At 36.5% G+C, this 15,762-nt stretch overlaps 1 protein-coding gene across 5 annotated transcripts in view; it reads left to right on the top strand.

The window, feature by feature from the left end:
* KIF27 (kinesin family member 27) overlaps positions 1-15,762 on the top strand; it is a 93,085-nt gene that overhangs the window by 50,226 nt on the left and 27,097 nt on the right. For all 5 annotated transcript variants that reach the window (XR_009503628.1, XM_059924532.1, XM_059924530.1 and 2 more), the window contains 2 exons: positions 7,212-7,325; positions 10,604-10,780. Coding sequence is in view for 4 of the 5 variants with exons in the window: in XM_059924532.1 (XP_059780515.1) it covers positions 7,212-7,325; positions 10,604-10,780 (291 nt within the window). In the remaining variant the exon portion in view is untranslated. The remainder of the gene's footprint in view (positions 1-7,211; positions 7,326-10,603; positions 10,781-15,762) is intronic.

Raw genomic sequence — 15,762 nt, forward strand, 5'->3', positions numbered from 1 at the left:
CCAGGCTTGCATGTATTCAATCCCAACTCTCTCTGTTCCTGGCTAGATCATTTACTGAGAAAATCACTTACCCTCTCTGTGTCTGTTTATTCTTATCTAAGATGGCCTTATCATACTTGCCTCAGTAGGGCTCTTTTGAAGAAGAGAAGGATGATAATGATCATAATAACAACAAACACTTATCTAGCACTGTGTACCAGGCTCTGTTCTGTTCAAATGTTAAGCCAGACCCAAGGTTTGGAACATAATTGGAGATTTCCTAGATTTTAAACTTTGGAAAATAATATATTCTCAGACCTTAAAAAAAAAAATGACAGAATTTAGTGATGGAAGGGAACTTAAAAGAGCATTTAAGCCAAATTACTGATTCTTTTTTTTTTTAAATCAGCTTTATTGAGATATACTTCACATATCATACAGTTCACCCATGTAAAGCATACAGTGAGTTTTGGTATATTACATTATTGATTTTTATAAAATAATATAACATGAAATTGACCATTTTACCTTTGTTTAAGCGTATAGCTCAGTGCCATTAATTACATTCGGTGTTGTGCAACCATCACCACTGTCTTTTTCCAAAGCTTTTTCATCACCCTTAATAGACACTTGGTAGGGGGCTTCCCTTCCCTGGTGACGCAGTGGTTGAGAATCTGCCTGCTAATGCAGGGGACACGAGTTCGAGCCCTGGTCTGGGAAGATCCCACATGCCGCGGAGCAACTAGGCCCGTGAGCCACAACTACTGAGCCTGCGCGTCTGGAGCCTGTGCTCCGCAACAAGAGAGGCCACGATGGTGAGAGACCCGCGCATCGCGATGAAGAGTGGCCCCCGCTTGCCACAACTAGAGAAAGCCCTCGCACAGAAACGAAGACCCAACACAGCCAAAAATAAATAAATAAAAATAGACACTTGGTAACCATTAAGCAATAATTCCCTTTCCCCTCTTCCCCCCCAAGCCCCTGGTAACCCTAATCTACTTCTCTCTTTATGAATTTGCCTATCCTAGATATTTCATAAAAGTGAAATCATACAATATTTGCCCTGTATCTGGCTTTTTTCCTTTAGCATCATGTTTTCAAGGTTCAGCCATGTTGTAGTATATATCAGAACTTCATTCCTTCTTATGGCTGGGTCATATTCCATTGCATGCATACACAACATTTTGTTTCTGCATTTATCTTATAGACACTTGGATTGTTTCCACGTTTTGGCTATTGAATAATGCTGTGATAAACATTGGCATGGAAGTAACTGTTCAAGTGCCTGCTTTCAATTTGGAATTGAAATACCTAGGTGTGGAATTGCTGGGTCATATGCTAATTCTATGCTTAGCTTTTTGAGGAACCACCAACTGTTTCTGATAGTGGCAGCACCATTTTACATTCCCACCAGCAATGTATGAGGGGTCTGATTTCTCTGCGTCTTCATCAACACTTGTCATTTTCTGTTTCTTTTTTATTGTAGTCATCCAAGTACAAGTGAAGTGGAATCTCATTGTGGTTTTGATTTTCATTTCCATAATGACTAGTGGTATTGAACATCTTTTCATGTGCTTATTGCCCATTTGTATATCTTCTTTGGAGAAATGTCTTTTCAAGTTCTTTGTCTACTTTTTAATTGGGTTGTCTCTTTGTTGTTGAGTTGTGGGAATTCATTATGTATTCTGGACATTAAACTTTATCAGATACATGACTTCCAAATATTTTTTTCCATTCTGTAGATTATCTTTACATTTTCTTTTCTTTTTTTAAAATTTTGTTTATTTATTTATTTTTGGCTGTGTTAGGTCTTCGTTTCTGTGCGAGGGCTTTCTCTGGTTGCGGCGAGCGGGGGCCACTCTTCATCGTGGTGCGTGGGCCTCTCACTATCGCAGCCTCTCTTGTTGCGGAGCACAGGCTCCAGACGCACAGGCTCAGTAGTTGTGGCTCACGGGCCCAGTTGCTCCACGGCATGTGGGATCTTCCCAGACCAGGGCTCGAACCCGTGTCCCCTGCATTGGCAGGCAGATTCTCAACCACTGAGCCACCAGGGAAGCCCTTTACATTTTCTTGATAATATTCTTTGATGTGACAGGCAGATTCTCAACCACTGAGCCACCAGGGAAGCCCTTTACATTTTCTTGATAATATTCTTTGATGCACCAAAGTTTTACATTTTTTATGACGTTCCAACTTATCTATTTTTCCTTTTGTTGCTTGTGCTTTTAGTATCATATCTAAGAATCCGTTGCCAAATCTAAGGTCATAAGGATTTACCCCTATGTTTTCTTCTGGAGTTTTACGGTTTTAGCTCTTATATTTAGGTTCCTGGTCCATTTTGAGTTAATTTTTGTATATGGTGTGAGGTAGGGGTCCATCTTCATTCTTTTGCATGTGGAAATCCAGTTGTTCCAGCACCATCTATTGAAAAGACTATTCTTTCCCTGTTGAATGGACTTGGTACCCTTGTCAAAAACCAATTGGCTGTAGATTTATGGATTTATTTCTAAACTTTCAGTTCTATTCCATTTGTCTATATGTCTATCCTTGTGCAAGTACACAATGTTTTGATTATAGTAGCTTTGCAGTAGATTTTGGGAAGTAAGTCCTCCAACTTTGTACTTTTTCAGGATTGTTTTGGCTATTTGAGGACTCTTGAAATTCCACATGAATTTAAGGGTCAGCTTTTCGGTTTCTGCAATAAAGGCCATTGCAATTTCTTTTTTAATGCTTTAATTGTGTTTAATGCATGGTTCTTTTCTTTTTTTTTTTTTTTACAGCAGCACTCAACAAATTTTTATTTTCAAATTATTCCTTTTACGACGATCCGTTCTTGGCTTTTTCTCTGTAGATCCACTTTTTAAAAATTTATTTATTTTCTTTATTTTTTTCGCTGCATCTGGTCTTAGTTGAGGCATGCAGGATCTTTCATTGTGGTGCAGGCTCTTTGTTGTGGCGCAGTGGCTTCTCTCTAGTTGTGGTATGTTGGCTTCTCTCTAGTTGTGGCATGCAGGTTTTCTCTCTCTAGTTGTGGCGCATGGGCTCCAGGGTGCGTGGACTCTGTAGTATGCAGCACACAGGCTCTCTCATTGAGGCGCGCAAGCTCAGTAGTTGTGGCACGTGGGCTTAGTTGCCCTGCGGCATGTGGGATCTTAGTTCCCTGACCACGGATTGAATGCAAATCCCCTGCATTGGAAGGCGGATTCTTTACCACTGGACCACCAGGGAAGTCCCAGCCGTTGGAATTTTGATATGGATTGTGTTGACTATGTAGATCTCTTAGTGTAGTATTGGCATCATGACAATATTAAGTTTTCCTATCCATGAGCATGGGGCGTCTTTTCATTTATTTAAATCTTCTTTAATTTCTTTCAGAATGTTTTATAATTTTTAGTGTACTAGTCTTTTACCTCCTTGGTTAAATTTATTCCCAGATATTTTATTATTTTAGATGTTATTATAAATGGAATTGCTTTCTTAATTTCCTTGAGTTACTCATTCTTAATAATAATGGTAATAATCATTATTATAGCAGTAAATAACATTTATTATTTGTCTTCAGTCGGTACTGTGCTAAGCGCTTACGTGCTTTATCTCATTTGTCTTTTTCTCTTCCTGTATTTTCAGCTTTTCCTCTTCTCCTAGATTCTTTCTTTAAACATCTTAGACTTTTCTTATCCTAAAATTATTCTCCTTCAACTTTATATTTCTCTCTCTCACTTCTCCCCTTTATAACCAAACTTCTTGGAAAAGTTTACTGTATTTGATTCTGTTTCCTTTCCTTTCATTTGTTCTCTTCTCCTCTCCAGTCTGGTTTCTGGGTCTTGGCTGTACCGTTCACTTCAAAGCTCTTGAGCAGTTCACTAGTGCTCTCTCTGTCACACCTCAGCTGCATCCACCATAGTTCACCACTCCCTCCATCTTGAAATATTTCCCCCTTTGCCTTTGTGAAATTATACTCACCTTGTTTTTTCTTCTCTTATTGCTTGTTCTTTGTCTTTGCTAGCTTATCCTACACTATCATTTCCTTACCTTTGGGAATTACTCAGGGCTCTAGCCTATGCCCTCTTATCTTCCATACTCGGTCCTGGGTGACCTCTCACCTTGTCTTTTTCCATGACTGCAGTTTAACTCTGACAACTCCCAGATTTAATCCTTAATACCAGATTTGCCATTTGAGCTCTGGATTCATATATCCAACCATTGACATCTTTATTAGGTTGTCTTATAGATGAATTCCCTTACTTATCTCCCCACTATTCCTCCTCCCTGCTCCCTTCATGGGGGAGAAAATATAGTTTTCCAGTGTACTTTACATGACATTTCAATGCATTCAGTTGGGTAAGCTAGAAATTTAGCAGTCATCCTTGACTCTGTCCTCTTCCTCATTACCCATATCCAATGAACCACAAAGTCCTATAAATTGAGTCTTCTAAATATCTTGAATCTGTTCAATTCTCATTTCACTGCCAACAGCCTCGTCTGTTCGTTGCTGTCCTTCCTCCAGTGTGAGGATCAGGCCTGCCTGTCAGTCCTGTGGTCTTTGGGTCTCAGCTTCTCATCTCTCATGAACCCTGGCTTAAACCAACAAGACATAGCACTCTCTAAATCTATGTTTAGGGAAAAGAAAAAAACTTTTGAGCAGAATGCATAGTCTGCTGAACTGCAACTCTGCCTGTAACTTAAACTTTTTACATTCTTATCTAGGGTAATTTTGTTCCTTCTTTCATTCTAGGGAAATATGACCCATTTAAGGGGGAGAATGAGTATTCCAGAAAAAGGAACAGTCTGCCCCAAAGATATATTGAAGTTTCTACTACTTCATGCAAAAACAAAACCTGCTCAGAGTCCTAAGGGATATCTTGTCTTCTGTTTGGAGCTAACTCTCTAACATTCCATTTTTCACTTGACTAAACCATTTCCAGAGAATACTATGACTTCTGCATAGGTTCTCCGTAGAGCAGCAGTTCTTAACTGAAGACTATGGATGAGCTATAAAGGAAAGGTATGGGAACCCCTGAAATGTGACCTGGGCTTTTTACTTCTCTAAGCACCAATTTCCTCATCTATAAAATGGGATTTATTATGGTATCTGTTTCACAGGATTATTGTGAGGATTAAATGGGATAATTAAATAGATGTAAAAAGTGTAGCACAGTACCTGGTAGACAGTTATTTTACTATTATAATAGAGATTACAATATAAGGTAAAGGTAATAATGTCTAGAGCAACATGCAAAAGAGGGGATTAGACCACCTGCAGTACACTTTTAAAGCATTTGTAGAAGAATAAGAATAGTAGGTAGTCAGCTCCGGTATAAGGTGCCTTTATTTCAGCATCCTGAAGTTGCTGTGACTGTGACAGGGGCTAAATTATAACTGTGAACTAGAGCTAGGGAAGCATGAAAATTTAATGGGTAGTAAATATAACAGGGTCCAAATGCACTCATAATTCAACTCAAGTGGGCATAGAAAATTTCTTTAGTCTATAGCAGACCTGTGTTCCTTATGACACCCCTCCCACCCTGCCCTGCCCAAACCATGTCACAAGAATTTCTGGAAATATCATGGGAACTAACCGAATAACCAGTCTGTTCAAACCTTATTCTGATAGTTTAAACATTTCCTTCAAATAATTCTCAGTTCTCTTGAATAAGAATATTCAGTCTCTTGGCCTCTTCCTCCCCATGATTCTCAAAGATAGAGTCTGGTATATGTGGTGTTCGGGTGTGTAGCTTTATTGCATCACATGGTGTTGAGGGGGAAGGGACTTTCTGAGTTTCATTTGGTCCTTGGATGTGACTGGCTGGAATCTGCTCTCTCTTGTTCACCTTTCCCTGCTGGCACTTGATGTGAAGCCAGTATAGTTCATAGATTGGTCTCACTTTCAGCTTAGAGCCTGGAGGTGCTTTGGCTTCATCTCATCTCCTAATGGCATTATAAATCCCTGTTGAGACTATCAAATCTTCCATCTAGCTTGCTAGCCCAGTGGCCTGTCCTCACCTTCAGTTTTGGGGTCAATTCCCCACAATAACTGACCCCTATTTGTTCTCAACTCAGGATCCTCGTCATCTGAGGCCAAGGAGTCCAATTAGTCTCTGTTTCCTGATCGTACTTCTCTGTTCTTTCAGCAAGACTGGGCAGAACCATGTGGGTGTGAGGCCTCTGCGCTGCAGTCCTCATTTTCTCCGTCTGCTCTCAGTGATACCTTTATTTATCATCCCCTTTCTGGGCCTAAACTCAGAGAGAAGAAAATTGGGACACACATCTTTTTTACTGTCTCTTTTCTCCTTTCTTCCATTTCCAGGGCTGGAAAATGGTAGACTTCCCTTTTACTTCCTTTTTATCAGTACTTCTAAAATTACCTATGGAAAAGATACAATTTTCATTTTATTATTAATTTGTCACAGCCCAATACCTTTGTAAACAAGAACTAGTAGAAAAATGAAATAAAAACTAAAATATACAAGTCTATCTTTTAATTATTAGATTCAACAGACATAAAATTATTCTGTTAAATTGTTGTAAAAGGTTCTAAACACTTACTTTTAATTTCTGTACTTATCCATCATGGACCAGTAAGAAATAGCAGTGCGGACCAGTTCACTTTGAGTTCATGGCCTCCTTCCTGATTCCTGCTAAGCTTTGGTGGTGGATGGCAACATCGTCTCTAAACCCCAGCAGAACACAAGGGCCCTCTTGACTTGACTCTTAAGATGTGAATGGAAACTAAAGGAATTTGGAAAATACTCTTCGGAGGACCATGATCAGTCTTGAAAGACTATTTTCATGCTGCAAAATCTGATTTTTGAATGCTGGAAACTGAATATAACTTTTCTTTTTACATTTCTCCTGTGATAAATTCTAATATCCCCATTGCAGGTGGGTGCGTTGGGTGGACTAACTGAAGGTAGTGAACTCAGAAAGGCAGAAGAGAAGAGCAGATTTATAATTTTCATACTCTTATCCCTGTTATGCAAATTTGTAACACTGGCAGAGAATGAAAAAAAATACCTAGTTTTTCTAGTAAATCCTGATTTTTACTGTGAGATTTTATTGCTTGAATGAGGGGCTAACATTATTTTCTTCTTAAATGGCCCCAACCTTCATCTACTTGTTTTCTTTCTTTTTGCAACTAAGAAAGTAAATGTTAAAATGATTATCTGCGTAAATATTTAATGATGACCATGTAGTAAAAGCAATGAGGTATTTTCAATTCCTGTTTTCTATAGGAACTACAGTTAAAAACAGAACAGGAAGAAGGTCTAAAACTGAAAGCTGAGGACCTTGATGCATTTAAGATGAAAAGGAGAAAAGGTTCGTTTGGAAGTATAGACCAACTCCAGGTTTGTCGATTCTATTTAGTGTTTCCTGGTTTCTCTGCAATTTGATGATTGTCTAAGTAGGGGTAAAAAGTGGTGGACTCTGAATAAAATCTTCAAACACTAGACTTTGCCACTCGAGTACAAAATTTCTAATATTTCTTGTGAATTTTTTGTGTTATTAAAAAATTAATTTCCCATCCGGAAATGTGCTATATTCTTATTTCAGTAGAAATGGGTTTATTTGAATGTTGTGGAATATAAACATGAAAACTAGATTGTATTTATTCCCATGTCAAGACTGGTTTATTCACCTGGAAACATATATTTCTAAAGATAAGAGCTCTCTACTCAAGCACAACCAAATTGTATATGCACCATATATAATATATTAAAAAGCTATTGTTTTAGTGCCACATTTAAAAAATGAAATCCATAGATTAATATCAAAGTTCAAAGAAACAAAATTTTAATTTTATGAAATTAGAAATGGCAGTTCTAAAAGTCTTAAGATTACTGTGCTTAAAACTGTAATTACCCTCAAATGCAAATACATCACCTTAATTCTGAAAAATTTATTTGCTCTCTCTTCTTAAATCTTATATATTTTAATAGTAAAATTTAGGACATGAATGTATTCTCAGTTATTTTACTAGTGTATTTTAGAAATTAGTTGAACAGTTCTCTCTCTGACGTGCTTGGTAATATTTCTGGGTGGAAGGGTATGTGGGGGAGTAGGTGAGGTAGGAATGCATAGAATAGTTAGACCTGCTTTTCAGAATGTTAAGGATCTAAATTTTAAATGAATACAGTAATAGATTCCCACAGCTTGCACTGATTATGTCAGGTTAAAAATAATAATAAAACAAACAAACAAACAAAAACCTTCATGCTTTTTAATGTTGTAAAACAACATTTTCCAGAATTTGACTCTAAACAAGAACAAGATTATAAATTAATCAATATGACTATCCAAAGAGCTTTTACTAGGACATTGATTTGATATGAAGGTCTCTTATAAGAAGAGAGTATTTAAAATTGGAACTGTGTGGTAGGAATATTTATTTATTTATTTATTTATTTTTTTTTCCTTGTGGAATTTTTTTTTTTTTTTTTTTTTTAAATTCAGACAGAAAGTCACAAAAATTATACTCATCCTCATCAGTTCACTCAGTCCCATGTAATTAATTTTTTTTTTCGTCTTGATCTTTTGTTAGCACTTTTATGAGTTCATCAGTTTTTCATTAGAGTTCTGAAAATGCTTATTCATTCAGTTCAGCAGTACAGTCCGTTACCAGAAACCTGTACTTGTCAGAGTCTTTTCCATGTATTTCTTGAAGATGAAACCCTTTTATAGGAACATATTTGCAAAATCATCAGAGTACACCCAGAACTGTCTGTAAATGACAAAAGACTTAACAATGACCACGGTTAAAGATTTGATGACAGTTCATAATAATGCAGTTGACAAGAAAATTAGTTATTTCTGAGATATACATTTTAAAGTAATAACTAGGATTATTACTTATAACATTATACCAGAACATATAAGATTTTTAGAAATTTCATGTAATGTCTGAAACATTTATATTAACATATTTCCATACATATTTCCATACAAGTACAAATATAAGATTTTTAGAAATTTCATGTAATGTCTGAAACATTTATATTAACATATTCCCATACATATTTCCATACAAATACAAATATGATTTTTAGAAAGGAATATTTATTTTAAGAAAAGACAAAATAAGAAATTTTCAGAAAAGTTACTAAGATACAGTGAATTACACAAATCATAACCTTTATTATATCAAATGCAGAAAAATCCATTCATTTATTATTATTTCCCTAAAAAAACCTGTATTATGTTAGTAGACTCCTACCCATTCTTCAAAGCACAGCTAAAATATTGCCTACTCTGTGAGGCTGGCACTGACATTTCTTCCGTTTCTCAGACAGAACCGATCTCTCCTTCCATTTTTGCATACATAGTACCTAGGAGTTAGCTGTATACAACATTTATTATCAACCGTCATAATTTTTTGGTTTCTTTCCTGTTGTAATGGAGCTTACAGAATATCTGTTATTCATCTTTCAAACCCCACTCACAGTCAAGAAATGTTTGTAGAATATGTTTTAAGTTAATTGCTAGTCTTCATAGGGTCTCATATATGGAGTTTCTAAGGTATAGCTGGATATAACAAAGCTAAAGTATTTCTGTAGTTGCTCTGGGATATGCTTCCTGTTCCTAATAATTGTAGAGCTGCTATTTTAGGCCTCAATATTATTTGGATGTGCTGTTGCTTATAGGACCATACTATCTAGGTCTGGATGGAAAACTACATAGCTCTGGACCTGCTTTGCCTTGGCCACTTTGCTCTCTTTTTCTCATGCATATTCACTTCTTATTGTCTTAATATAGATTTCTAGGGACCGCTTTTATCAAGGTTGAGAAGAACTGGAAAATAGTACTATATTGCTTTGTTTTCTTATTATTTGTTATTTAGGTGGCATTGCTTCATTACTATGTCCCAGTGCAGATGGGCACTTGGTAGAGTTCATCTTGGACAGTCATTCCATTCACATTTTTGTTTGTACTTATTTCTGGGTATCCTTAACTCAAGAGAATACTGAGATGTTTGTTTTGGAAATCTTTATAGCTCAATTTATTTTATTTTGTAATTATTTGATGTTGACAGGCTACAATGCAGAGTGGATTTCCATGCTCCATCATCTATGTCTTCCACAATGTGTATTCATTTATTCACATCATTAGTTGATTGATTGAATCAAGAATTCATTTAACATTTTATTGAAAGCCAATCATGGGCCAGGCAGTAGAGCAGGCACTGGGGCTAGAGAGGCAAAAAGCACTGTCCCTGCAATCAGTCAAGGAGCTCAAGTAGGGGAGAAAGACCATAGAACAATCAGTAGTATTAGTGCTGTGATAGAGGTGTGCACCTTTGTAACAGAGAAGATTTCCAGCATGTTCTCAGAACTAACTCTCAATATAAAGAAAACTGTCAGCCTGAAAAATCTCAGACTCAAACATATTTGTGGAATAAATTTTAATTCCTTATAAAACAACACAGAAAGATGTTAACTTAGAACCACTTATTTCTTGACAGTTTTGGACAGACACTATTTTATTATTCTCACTGTTCATTTAAGGTATTCCAGATAGTTTTTAAATGTTCATTTAAGGTGTTTTAGTCAATCTGAAGTTATATTATTACCATATAAATTTTATGGTGAAGAAAAACAAATTATAACATTTCTTTGGAATTTTAATGTAGAAATTGGATGAGCAAAAGAAATGGTTAGATGAAGAAGTAGAGAAAGTTCTGAACCAACGCCAAGAATTAGAGGAGCTGGAAGAAGACTTAAAGAAACGGGAGGCCATAGTTTGTAAGAAGGAGGCCCTGTTACAGGAGAAGAGCCATCTGGAAGATAAGAAGTTACGATCTAGTCAGGTATTCTATTTAATATGCTCTTTGATTCTGGTTGTAAGCCATATAAACTAGGATTTATTTTTCTCTATGAAGTAAATCATACCACTGTAAAGTTAGAAACCAAAAGAAAACTTTTCTGGTTTTCAGTGTATTTCGCTTATTGGTGCTTATTTAATGACTATCACTAAAATCTATCTTGAAGTAAAATGTTCAATGTTCTACCAAGTATGATTTACTTATTATTAACTTTTTTGGGGTATTTAAAAAATTGTAGTATATTATACATAACATAAAATTTATCATTTTGACCATTTTAAAGTGTACAATTCAGCGGCATTAATTACATTTACAGTGTGGTACAACCATCACTGTTGTCTATTTCCAAACTTTTTATTGCCTCAAACAGAAACTCTGTAACCATTAAGCAATAATTCACCATTTCCCCTGGCAGCCTCTATTATTAACCTTAGTGGATATTTTAAAAATAAATTGTACCATTTGATGCTGTAGAGTGAACATTGATAATTTGGAAGAATAGACTTGAAAACGTTCTATCACTACTCACAGGGGTTTGCAGGTTTCCTATAAAAGAAAGAAGAGTTTGTATAATGAAGATTTGTTTATTTTTCTAATTATAAAGACAAGGGGGACTTCCCTGGTGGCACAGTGGTTAAGAATCCGCCTGCCAATGCAGGGGACATGGGTTCAACCCCTGGTCTGGGAAGATCCCACATGCCTTGAGCAGCTAAGCCCGTGTACCACAACTACTGAGCCTGTGCTCTAGAGCCCATGAGCCACAACTACTGAGCCCACGTGCCACAACTACTGAAGCCCGCGCATCTAGAGCCCGTGCTCCGCAACAAGAGAAGCCACCGCAATGAGAATCCCACTCACCACAACGAAGAGTAGCCTCCACTCGCTGCAACTAAAGAAAGCCCATGCGCAGCAATGAAGACCCAATGCAGCCAAAAAAAAATTTTTTTTAATAAATAAAGTTAAAAAAAAAAAAGACAAGGGTATCTTTACAAAAAATTTTGTTGTAGGACTTGGGTTCTCTGAGCCAGTCAAAGAAGTGGTTTTATGAAGGACTTCACCTCAGTTTCAGGTTTTGAAAAAGGAATGATTGTGGAGGGAGTAGAAGGACCAGGAGAAGCTTTTTTAGATATATGTATATATATATTAGATATATACATACTTTCAATAATAGCAGTAGCAACAATAGCATCTAAAAATGAAGCTAGCTTGCCCCAGACTTGACAAAGACTGCCTGCACAAACCTTTGCCTCCAGCTGGCCTTGAGTCTGGGGTCAGTCTATAATATTGAGTCATGGAACAGGGAGATCAGTGACCTGCCCTTTATTAAACCTGCCTGTCATCCAGCATCTAGACCACTGGGATCTGAGGTGATGGTGACATGTTCTTAACTTCTCCACCTCAGTATAACAGGTGGACAGGCATGGGGACCTGCACTTAACCTCTGCTCTGTCCTCTGTTCCCCAAACGTGTTGAAATAGCTTTTAGCAGCAGGCTGTTGGACATTGGGATAGGGGCAGCCCCTCCAACCAGCCTAGTTGCTGGTGCTGCATCCAGGTAGCTTGTTTACATTGGCTGTCAGGGTCAGGTTTTAAAAGCTGTGACCCACGTAAATGACAGCAAAGGAGGTTAACAAATTAACGTATCAAGTGAATAAATAGAAGAAAATACCTGGCACCTTTATGATATGTTCTGTATCACAAAAGAAAAAAGAGGAAAAAATAAAAAAGGAATAAGAAGGAGACTTATTTCTGAAATACATTTACTTCATGATACAGGGGAAAGAAAGAAAAGAAAATAGCGGTTTTCTAGTTTCAACAAGATGTAATATTTAGGAAGTCAGAACATACTGAGGTAAGCAGAGAGTGCAAATAAAGGAAACCCACAGGAAATCATAGCAAAATTGATTCTTTGAAGATTGTTTTAATAAAACAGAACAGAAACTTGAGACATATTTCTGGGTTCTTTTTAAAACAAAAGTCGTAAGAATAATATTACATATTTTTTCAGTATTTAAGAAATACCATAAGATGCGATCATATGCATTTCAGACAAGAAACATGATATAAAAAAGCCTATATTCATAACATATACTGATTTAAGTCAAAATGAATCAAAGACCTAGATGTAAGTGCTAAAACTATAAAAGTCTTAGAAGAAAACATAGGTATAACTCTTTGTGACCTTGGGTTAAGCAATGGTTTCTTGGATATTACACCTAAAGCACAAGCAACAAAAGAAACATTAGATAAATTGGACTTCATCAAAATTAAAAATGTTTGTGATGCAAAGGACGTTATCCAGAAAGTGAAAAGATAACCCACAGAATGGGAGAAGATATTTGCAAATCATATGTCTGATAAAGAACTTGTATCTAGAATAGATAAAGAACTCTAACAACTCAATAATAAAAAGACAACCCAATTAAAAAATGGGCAAAGGATATAATAGAAATTTCTTCAAAGAAGATATACAAATGGCCAATAAGCACATGAAAAGATGCTCAACATCATTAGCCGTCAGGTAAATGCAAACCAAAATTTAAATGAGATACTGCTTCCCACCCACTAGGATGGCTATAATCAGAAAAATAGATAATAAGTGTTAATGAGGATATGAAGGAATTGGAACTCTCATACACTGCTGGTGGGATTGTAAAATGGTGCAGTTGCTTTGGATAACTATCTTGTAGTTCCTCCAAAGGTTAAACATAGAATTACCAAATGACCTAGCAATTCCACTCCTAGGGGTATATCCAAGACAAGTGAAGACATACGTGCACAGAAAAACTTGTACATGAATGTTCATAACAGCATTATTCATAATAGTCAAAAAATGAAAACAACCCAAATGTCCTTCAACTGATAATATATAAATGAAATAATGGGATATTATTCAGCAATAGAAAGGAATGAAGCACTGATACATTCTACAACATGGATGAACCCTGAAAACGTTACGTTAAGTGAAAGAAACCAGTCACAGTAGGCCGTTCCATAGAGACAGAAAGTAGAATACTGGTTACTTAAGACTGGGTGGGGGCTTGGTGAGGAAATGGAATGACTGCTAGTGGGCATGGGGTTTCTTTTTTGGGGCTGACGAAATGTTCTAATATTGATTCTGGTGATGGTTGCACAACTTGGCGAATATACTAAAAACCATCTAATTATACACTTTAAATAGGTGAATTGTATGGTATGTGAACTATATTTTAGTAAAGCTATTACTCAAAAAAACTATAAACCCATAAAGGGAAAAAACAGTAGGGGAGACAACAGAGGACAAAAGGTTACCAAAAAATGTAAGATGGAAAGCAGATAGATAAGTGGTTACTGACTTAGCAGAACAGAAGAAGCTGAAATCCAAATGTCTAGAAGAGGGACATCAATGAGAGCCAAGCCTTTAACTTTAGCTTTTTTTTTTTTTTTATAACAGCTTTAGGAGATATAATTCACATAAACATGAAAAAGACTCAGAAATGAAGGGACCATGATTTTTAGACGGCAGGAGTGAGGCCTAAGGATGAAAACAGGGCATAGTCAGGAAAGCATCCTTTTCTGATTCTGGGACTAGATGATTTATTTTCTGAAGATTGAACCAGGTACAGCAGAGCGCTGGGGTAAGTCAAAATAAACAGGGAATGAATGAAAGTCTGAATCCTGAGATATCCATTTCCTAACCCCTACTTGGATCCCAAAATGCTGGCAGCCAGACTTATACTTCCCAGCAGGAGATTGGTGGATTTTTCTGAAACAGTCACAGAAAAAAATACCTTAAAAAATTTACATTTGGGAGCCCCCAACTAAGTGACCATATCCCAGATATACCCTATTGTGACACATCTTACCCACCACAGTTTATCAGGATTTTAATACCTGACTCTTAAGTATGATGGATATTTCAGGAATGCTACTAACATTAAAGACAGAGGCCAAAACAAAAGGAAAAAAAAAAAGAAGCTCAGATAAATTAGAGCAAGGAGCTGAAAAAACTTCTTAAAAAACCTTAATATCTTCAAGGTGGTAAAAGATGATACTCTATCCATAAAACAAGAATTGCAGGCTATAAAAAACATGAAAGAACTTTTGGAAATTAAAAGGATTGGAGGATAATGTTAAGGAAGTATTTCAGAAAGTAAATAAAAAGATAAATAGAAATTAGGAGGAATAAAATTTAATCGGCAGGTAAACCCACGAAGTCCATCATCCAAGTAACAGGAATTCCAGAAAGATACAACAGAGAAAACAGGAGAAGAGGAAATTATCAAAGACATAATACAAAAAATTTGCCAGCACTGAAGATATAAGACTCTGGGTTGAAATAGCTTATCAAAGGCACAGCAAAGAGTACTAAAAGCATATCATTGTGAAGTTTTGAGTACACTAAGGGAAAAAATATATCCTGAAAGCTTCCAGATAGAAGACTAGTCACTTGAAAATCTTGAGAGTCAGAATGGCATTAGACTTCTCAGCCTTCTTCATTAGACGTTAAAAGACCTGAAGCAGTCTTAAAACTCACAAGGAAAATGGTTTCCAAACAAGGATTCTCTTTTTAGCCTAACTATCAATCAAATGGGAAGGTAGAATAGGATATTTTCTGGTGAAAAAATTATCTACTACCTAGCCTGTCTCAGGAAACTACTAGAGGATGTGCTCCTTAAAAATGAGGGTGCAAGCTATGATAAAGGAAGACTCAGGATCCTGCAAATGTGATCTAACTGGAAATTTTCAGGATAATACCAGAGGAAGTCCAGGAACAACTAGTCCAGTTTGGAGCAGGAGGATGGCGGCTCCAGGCAGAATGTTCATGTATTCACAAAATCATGTAAACTGACCATTGGTTTATCTAAAAACTGTAATACAACTTACGTTGGGAGAATAGAGGGAGGGGAAGTACAGAAGAGGAGGCATAGGAGTGCTAAATCCTTGTCTTCCGTAATAGATAATCAGCAGACAGTATCTAAAATTGGT

The sequence above is a fragment of the Balaenoptera ricei genome, chromosome 6 (genome assembly GCF_028023285.1).
Source record: "Balaenoptera ricei isolate mBalRic1 chromosome 6, mBalRic1.hap2, whole genome shotgun sequence".
Taxonomy (NCBI): Eukaryota; Metazoa; Chordata; class Mammalia; order Artiodactyla; family Balaenopteridae; genus Balaenoptera; species Balaenoptera ricei.